The sequence below is a fragment of the Bombus affinis genome, chromosome 12, assembly GCF_024516045.1.
Source record: "Bombus affinis isolate iyBomAffi1 chromosome 12, iyBomAffi1.2, whole genome shotgun sequence".
NCBI lineage: Eukaryota > Metazoa > Arthropoda > Insecta > Hymenoptera > Apidae > Bombus > Bombus affinis.
Window position 1 is genome coordinate 993,907 of NC_066355.1, and position 8,199 is coordinate 1,002,105.

At 35.0% G+C, this 8,199-nt stretch overlaps 2 protein-coding genes across 2 annotated transcripts; one reads left to right on the forward strand and one right to left on the reverse strand.

The window, feature by feature from the left end:
* Positions 1-10: 10 nt before the first annotated feature.
* LOC126922420 (protein BUD31 homolog) lies at positions 11-1,415 on the forward strand. Its single transcript, XM_050734998.1, has 3 exons — positions 11-216; positions 856-978; positions 1,076-1,415. The coding sequence occupies exons 1-3, from the start codon at positions 123-125 to the stop codon at positions 1,291-1,293; spliced, it is 435 nt and encodes a 144-aa protein (XP_050590955.1). The 5' UTR covers positions 11-122; the 3' UTR covers positions 1,294-1,415.
* Positions 1,416-2,165: 750 nt separating this feature from the next.
* LOC126922424 (uncharacterized) lies at positions 2,166-4,540 on the reverse strand. The gene is made up of 2 exons (XM_050735004.1): positions 3,880-4,540; positions 2,166-3,452 (listed from the first exon to the last, which is right to left on the reverse strand). The coding sequence occupies exons 1-2, from the start codon at positions 4,126-4,128 to the stop codon at positions 2,166-2,168; spliced, it is 1,536 nt and encodes a 511-aa protein (XP_050590961.1). The 5' UTR covers positions 4,129-4,540.
* Positions 4,541-8,199: the final 3,659 nt, after the last annotated feature.

The following is an 8,199-nucleotide window of genomic DNA, read 5'->3' on the forward strand; positions in this document are numbered from 1 at the left end:
AGCTATGCATGATCAACACAGATACACAAGTGCACAAGTAGCGGCAATATAACTCTACGACTTGACATTACTGTAAACTGTATATTGTATACTTTTCCTGGTAACACTGATGCGAATTAAAAATGCCCAAAGTACGTAGAAGTAAGAAACCTCCGCCAGATGGTTGGGAATTAATTGAACCGACGCTAGAAGAATTAGAACAGAAAATGCGAGAAGGTAAGAAGAAAAAAAAAATGCAGGTTATGACTAGAAGGTTATGTTGATAACGAAATGTTTCTATTTTCTATACGAAATATAATGTCGCGAATAATTATAAATTCAACCCTATTTTTAGACTTTTCATAATATTAAACTAAAAATTGACAAAATCGTTTACATAATTTCATATTATAGCATAAAACAAAACTGAAGATACAAAACAAATAATATTTTTTTCTTTCGAGGTCTGGGAAAAATATAAACTTAATGGTGATTTTGTTAAGTTTTCAGTTAATGTTTAGTGCGTCATCAGGACTCGACGATAGCCATCGCAATAATTCTATTCTGAAATCTTGAAACCACCTTTTGTAATGCTGATTGTATAAATAGAAGTACCGTCTTATTGAAAAATTGTCTTTTTGTCTCCTATTCTGTTTATAAAAGACAATAATTTGCCATACAGCATATTCTGATATCCTTTACCGTTCAATTTATTCTTCACAATAACAATTTTATTTAACATATCCAACCATGATCGATGGTTTTTTTTGGAAATATCGAAGAGATAATGGGGAATCTAAATATGTTTGAGTCTAAAATTATTCAGAGCAGTGTATTCTTTGAAATAATTCTGATCTATCGATGTTTGAATCGTAGCTGAAACAGAACCTCACGAGGGCAAGCGAAAACAAGAATCTTTATGGCCCATATTTAAAATTCACCATCAGAAATCACGATACATATATGACTTATATTATAGACGAAAAGCAATAAGTCGCGGTAAAGTATCATTATTTCATTTACTTTACCTTTCTTCAATTTCATTTCCTTACTTTCCTCGCTGTTATTTACTCTTTTATATGTTCTATGTTTCCAGAATTGTATGATTATTGCCTGAACGAAAATATAGCAGATAGAAATTTGATAGCCAAGTGGAAGAAAGTGGGATACGAAAACTTGTGCTGTCTACGTTGTATACAACACAGGGATACTAACTTTGGTACAAATTGTATTTGTAGAGTACCTAAAGGCAAACTCGAAGAAGGCAGAATAGTGGAATGCATTCACTGTGGATGCAGAGGATGTTCTGGATAACGTTTAGCGATGACTACAAGATACATATTTATGTTTCTGTTAATGGTATTGAATTGTATATTACTAAAAACTGTATTGCATAATATCGATGACCTATGAAAGTATCAAGTTATAAATTAAAAGCGTATGTACCTTTATTATACCTTATAATTCTTTCTAATTGTACAATTCTCCATCTCTACTGACTAATTCCAAGTATTTTTAAATAGTCTAAAACAACATTGTTGTTTTTATGTAATTGCAGACTTCTTACATTTGAATTTATCATATAAATAATTGAAATGTATAGACGAATTAAAAACTTTTCATCTGAAGTGAAATAGAAAATAAACTGGTTGGTATTATTAGATCATAAGTAATTCGCATGAATGAAATGCAGTCAAACTTTGAATTTTTGGGTAATCCAATTTAATTTGTATTCTGTAAATCACTATTCATTTGTAAACTTAATATGTACACTTTATTTATCGTTTAGAATCAAATAATATAATTTCAAATATAAAGCACATTCAGAATAACATGCAACGATGATAATAAAGATGTGTTTATGTTCTTGTTAGTAGTATTGTATCGTAGAGTACCAAAAATCTAATTTAAATTGATTACTTGTGTTCTAACAATTCCAGTTAAAAGTTAACACAAGATAATCTACGTATGTATAAAGATTGACAATTTTTAAATTATTTTCTAATAAAATAAATAAATCTTTGTTCGATTTGAAAAAGTAAAACTAAACTAGAAGCTAATGCAAGATATGTATCATATCGATGATATATAGGTTTTTCGTATAATATAATACTGAACATAACAATGTTTTTGTTTTACCTTTACCACTGATTTCAATACTTTTAATATGAAGTGAACGATAACTTTTAATTCTGGTATTTTTTATAAAGTTCCGTAAAAACCGTCTGACATTCTTTATGAGTAAACGTTTGCGTGTATTGGTTATTTAATATAATAAATCTTTTACCCTTTCGCCAAATTGTAGCAGTTGGTGGTGAGTCACGTATCATTTCTTTAATAGGATGACAAATCGTATTTGTTCTTGCAGATAAAAATGAAATAGCCGATCGACATTCTGAAACGGTGAAATCTCTTTGAGAAGTTTGTGTAGCGATTCCAATAATTTGCCAAGAATATTTAATGCTACATTTGTAGACTGATTCGTCATCGAGAAGATTGCTTTCCTTAACGAAATTGTCCAAAAGTGTCTGTGATGTTTGTGAACTTGTACCAATGACCTGCCAAGAATATTTTATCTTGCACATACGGCCGTTGTTGTGCGAGTTTGTACTATCCTGATATCGAGATCGATTGTTCGTAAGAAACGATAGAATCGAATGACCAATGTTCTCTCGAGAATGATGCTGAAAATTACGCGTAGCCAACGTTTTACTATGCATAGTCTCTATCGTATCGGGTCCGTTCGTTTTTAAAAAATTGTCCGATGTCGGAACATTAAACATGGTACACTGAAGTTGATTAAAAGCTTCCGATTCGATATGCGTAATTGGATACTTTAATTCTTCCCCACAATCAATGATATTATTAGAAATTGTTCCTCTTATGGCTACGTCGATATTTTCTAAGACAGATTCGCAATAAGGATCAAGAATACATTGTTTTTCAACGTCTTCTCTCTTCGTGGTCGCTGTTGGTATTGCTGAACTTAGTGTAATTGAAACATTCGAGGTATTCCTTGGCATAATTAAATTATTGATATTATTTTCCATCAGATGTATCTTTTCCTTAGAACTTGATGACAAACATTTAGTCCGAGTAGTATCATTCTGCGATCGACGAATAACATTTTCTGATTTGTGTAATTTCAATTTTTTATCATTACCGTTTGTTTTTGGAAGATTCGATGAGATGCGATTAATACCGCCAATTCTTGTTTTCTCATTAATCTTATCCATTTTATTCCGCTTATTTGTTCTAATTACGTTTTCATCCATTGCAGGAGAACGACGTTTGAACGAAGTCAAAGGCAGATCAGAAATCGATGAAGGAAATATCAATATTTGTTGCTTTTTAATTTCTGGTTGCTGAGAGAAATTTACTTTTTTAACATTTACAAAACTGTAACTTCTATTAATCGGACGTAACCGTTTTCCTGAGGTTTCTACTTCTTTGTGTTTACTTACTATATTAGTCTGAAAACACATTAACGTTGCATATTAGGCTATGAAATTTCATCCTGTGCGAACTTTGTTTTAATATTATCATCTGGGATAGTAATATCGAGAATGGAGTTCTTGCAACCGTTACAAACAATAACTATTTTACCTTTTATTTAATATTGGATAATAGTAAAACATTTAATTGCGTTTGTTTGATTTTATTGATATATACAAGAAATGAAAGAATATATATATAAGCAGTGAAATTTCACTTATGGTAGCGTAAATATAATTTTCTTTGATGATAGAAGTTTGCTTTCAAAAATGTTCTTAATTTTAGAAATCTTGTATTCTATGCGCGCGTAGGAGAAATCAAAAATGGAAAGACGAAAGAAACAATAACTCAGCTTAAATAAATAACCTGTTTCGAATAGGGTATTGGATCTGTACAGCTTTTTGCTAGAACGCTACATGGTTTCTTTAATAATGGCATCGTTGCGCCGTTGTTACATCGGTATAACTTAACGAATTCCACTTTTGGTACGGAAAAATTGCACTGCATTGCATCACCACGTTTCTTCGTAAATATGGTCTTTGTTATCGGTACAAAAACATTTTCCGTAATCACTTCCACTTTTGGTGCAATCAATTTTTTCGATTTTAACGAACTCCGTATACGGTTGCTTTTTGCGCTACCTTTTAACTCCATTGCCTTTCCTAATCGAATGTTACATACTAACCTTCCCAGAACTAAATAATTTTTTAGCCTGTAATATATATTAGGATGTAATAAGAAAAATTACTTTTTATAAATTATTAATTGTAGGAACGAAATTTGTCGCATTTTAGAGAAAACTATAATCCAGTAAAATTTACTGAAGATGAATACATTTATCGTCGATAACTTACTTTAATTGTTAATTGATATTTTACTAAAACACAATGTTGCGTATACATAACATCAAATGTGAAAAAAGGATATATGATTTCCGTGTGTTTATTTCACTTATGCAATTTACTCTTCAATTTGTTACATCTCGAAGATAGGTAAAATTAAGGACCAGTTTTAAGTAAGTGGGAATGAAGGTTAAAGTTAAAAAAAAAAAAAGAGAAGTAGAAAAGAAAAGCATACATTTTATCGTAATTCTCTTATTTCATATGAAAAATTTTCATTAGATCTTCATTAATTCTAGTAATTCCGTCTGTTTCCAAAACAGCTGGTCAAGTGCTCTTGCACTGCGTTGGTAGAATGTGATGGTACACCATTTTACACGACCATCTCTTATTGCATGTAGAGTTTCACATGGCCAGAAATGTTCGTTACGTATATTCGTTATTCCACATTTATTAAATCTTGTCTCATCTTTCATCAAATTTTCCGATTTGTCGTCATTTGCAAAGATTATTTCTTCTTGAATTATTCTCGAATACGATGCAGTGTTCTATCTCCCAGATTCGGATCGTCGTGCTGAATTCGTCTTATCTTTGAAATATCTTTGCGCTGGGTATAGTCCTATTGAGATATTTTTTCGGCGTATAAACTTTGCGTTTTTATGCTATTACTGTCCGCCGCACCGTAACAAAACTGTCCGAAAGTTCTCTAAATGTATACATATTGTAATAAATATGACTAGAAATGTGGTTATAAATACAACTACACTGCACGCAACACTCACTACGCGTACAATACACGCACTACGCGTACAATACACACACTACGAACACTGCACACACAATACACCCAAGTAACACCCCAACTTGATATTTTCAGTTCTTTGAAAGTTTCTCGTCGACCGTCGAAATGATTCTGTTCTTCAAAAATTGTTTTACCCTCTTGCTTCAAAATGACTAAAACTTGGCAATGGTTTATACCGAAAAAAAATTTACGATACAAGGGTATGGTATTGAGAAGGCAATCAGGCTGTGCACCAGATATGTTTAAAAATAAACCTATTTTGCACAATCTTCAAACTTTACATAGCTAGGGATTTATTAGTGATGATCATTGGGAAAGTGGACTTTCTGTTTATAAGGTGGGTTTCGGAAATATCTCAATTCTTCAAGCCTTATTGTCTTCAATTTTTATAACCGTAACGTACTTTAAGCATGAAAAGAAAAAATAACATAAAAAAGAAGCATAACTTTCGCATTTATTATTTAATTTGAAGCAAAAACTGTGACTATATTCATGGAATAATATAAAATATTAATTCAACATTGTGTAGGAACTGTTGAAAAACCAACTATAAGTTTTTCGGTAAATATTCACTTTTCATCGCAAAATGTATATTTTTTATATATATAACGATAAGTTTGTTCATAATTGCAAAATTCTACATTATGAGGATTAAAACTGCGTTACCGATTACTTCGCCGAGTCTGTTCCGAAGGTAAAATATTTTTAAACAAGAAAAAACGTTAATCCGCTATCCGTCAGAAATGTTTCACCATTGACTAAAAATTGAATAGATCATGCATGCAATGCAAAAGAGTGTCCTACGGCCCGTGGATTATGTAGCCGCTCGTACCATCTTAGTATCACTTGCGACATTATCGGTTCAGTATAGAATAAGATATCAGCGTTATTGGAACGGTAGGAATTATAATTAAGTCAGTGATCGATATACTCATAATCGGGATCGATCTATATTTTATAGAAACCATTCGGACTTAATGAGTATAGCGAGTAAGAGGAAATTATCAGTTTTTGCGGGAATTACGATACGATGCTTCATCACGCGATAGACATAGAAGATAATTAGGTATCGGTTAAAATTAATTTGTCAGTTATTGCTTGCCTTTTGCGTATATTAAGTGTTTACATCACGCATATGTAGTTTTGTAATCGTGTTGTCCAAATGTGTAACGCATAATTCTATATAGTTTTGCTAGCTTGCTTTGTTTAATCATGTAAAATAGGATGTCAGAAATTTCCGAATAATAATCGTTATAAAAAGTGCCTGTATCCAAATTGCGGTTTACCAAACCGTGATTCAATGAATATCACCAGTTTTCATCGTTTACCTGTAATTGATAGTGATAGATGCACAACGACTACCAAAAAGGTATACAGGTGTAGTTGGCATTTTTTAAAAAGTAGTTTTTATAGTGTCAGATGTATAACGAAAAAGTGCCGTATCTAAAATGTTTCAAAAGACTTCAATAACGAAAGAACGCAATGTGCAGGATAATCGGTTGATGGAAACTGAAGAACAAATAAAGTAGAAGAAGAAATGTAATATCCATCGCTTATAATTAGGAGCAAAGTGTAAGGCAATGAATCGGTTGAAGAATAAGCTTTCTTCAGGCTGCATTAATGATGATAACAATGCCGGTATAGCTGAAAGCCGAGCTCACCACCCCTCCCCTCCCCTCCCAGTCCATCCTTTCCCCCCCTCCCTAATAGGCTAGCGAACTGTCCTGTTTTTGCGTCCAGGCTTTCAGGACATAAATTAAAATATCGTACATAAGCACAGCGCAACAGCGGCTTAAATTTAAGTTACAATAATAATCTTTAAAAAAAAAAAATGTAATAATGCATGGCTACGTTGTACCGTCGCGTATCGGTACTTTTGCCTGTACCACCCTACAATTAGAATTCAGCGTTTATTCTGGAAAAAAAATCATGTAAAAAAAATATGTAAAAAAACCTGGAATTAATAAACAAAGATTAAAAAAAAAAAAGAAGAAAAAAGCCGAGCTCGGTAAGTTTAGTGTTAAGCAGCGCTGGGCACGGATAGTACTTAAATGGGTGCCGCTTGGGAAATCTGTGTAGTGTTGGCTTTTTTTACACGACGGTTTAGGGCATAGTGTTGAAAGGAGTGGTCCCTACCAATGCCCGAACTAACCTTTTTCCTTTCTTTTCTTTTTTTTTTTTTTTTGACGTGGAGGAAATCCGCACGGACACTAGGCCGCTTTTGGGGGGAAGCGGCGTGGTAGTGTCGGACTCCAACCGACTAAAACTTTCACGATGACTGTCCCGGCTGCGATCGAGAGAGGCCCGGGAACCGGTGTGAGCCACACACCGCCCTCCCCCCCCCCCCCCACAAAATGCATCCATAATGGAGCGGTATGCGGTCACGTCACACCGCACCTCGTCACCAGAGCCGCTGTGAAGGGCAGTCTGGTTCCTCTACCGGACTGCTTGACGGTCCCGAGGCGCTGATCTACCAGCGCCTAAGTTTGACCCCAACGGGGAACGCGGCGGACCTAGCGCGCCTCGTCGAAGCGCGTCCACGGCATCTGCCGCGCTCTTGCCGGTCGATCCTCTCGGGGTGGGAGTTCCGCACCCTTACCCTCTCCGTTGCCTCCTTCTGAAGCATAACCTGCTCACAAAAGGAGGTCACGGCCCTCCTCCCTCTCTCGCTCACCAACGGTGTCTCGAGGATCGCCGGTGGCGAGATCCGATTTCCACGATGAAGTCGCGGCGCGGCCGCGCCCACGCCGGACAGTACTCCAGCGTGTGCTGCGCCGAAACCACGCTCGCATCGCAGTAGTAGCAATGCGCGGTCGCCTCTTTGCCGATTCGGTACGAACTGCACCTACTGTTTATACACTCTGTATATTTCGCAATCGTAACAATGTACACATACACGCGTACACACATACAAACATACTGTGGCGGCACTCGACACTAACTAATAACGGACACGGTAGTGCAGTGGTTAGTGCCTTAGGTTGCGCTGTCCTGTTTTGCGACCAGGCTTTCAGGACATAAATTAAAATATCGTACATAAGCGCAGCGCAACAGCGGCTTAAATTTAAGTTACAATAATAATCT

Coding starts and splice junctions, on each gene's coding strand:
- LOC126922424 (XM_050735004.1), bottom strand. CDS start 4,128: ATGGAGTTAAAAGGTAGCGCAAAAAGCAACCGTATACGGAGTTCGTTA. Junction 3,453..3,879: donor AGAAACCATGTAGCGTTCTA/GCAAAAAGCTGT, acceptor ATGTGTTTTCAG/ACTAATATAGTAAGTAAACA.
- LOC126922420 (XM_050734998.1), top strand. CDS start 123: ATGCCCAAAGTACGTAGAAGTAAGAAACCTCCGCCAGATGGTTGGGAA. Junction 217..855: donor AGAACAGAAAATGCGAGAAG/GTAAGAAGAAAA, acceptor TTTGAATCGTAG/CTGAAACAGAACCTCACGAG. Junction 979..1,075: donor ACGAAAAGCAATAAGTCGCG/GTAAAGTATCAT, acceptor CTATGTTTCCAG/AATTGTATGATTATTGCCTG.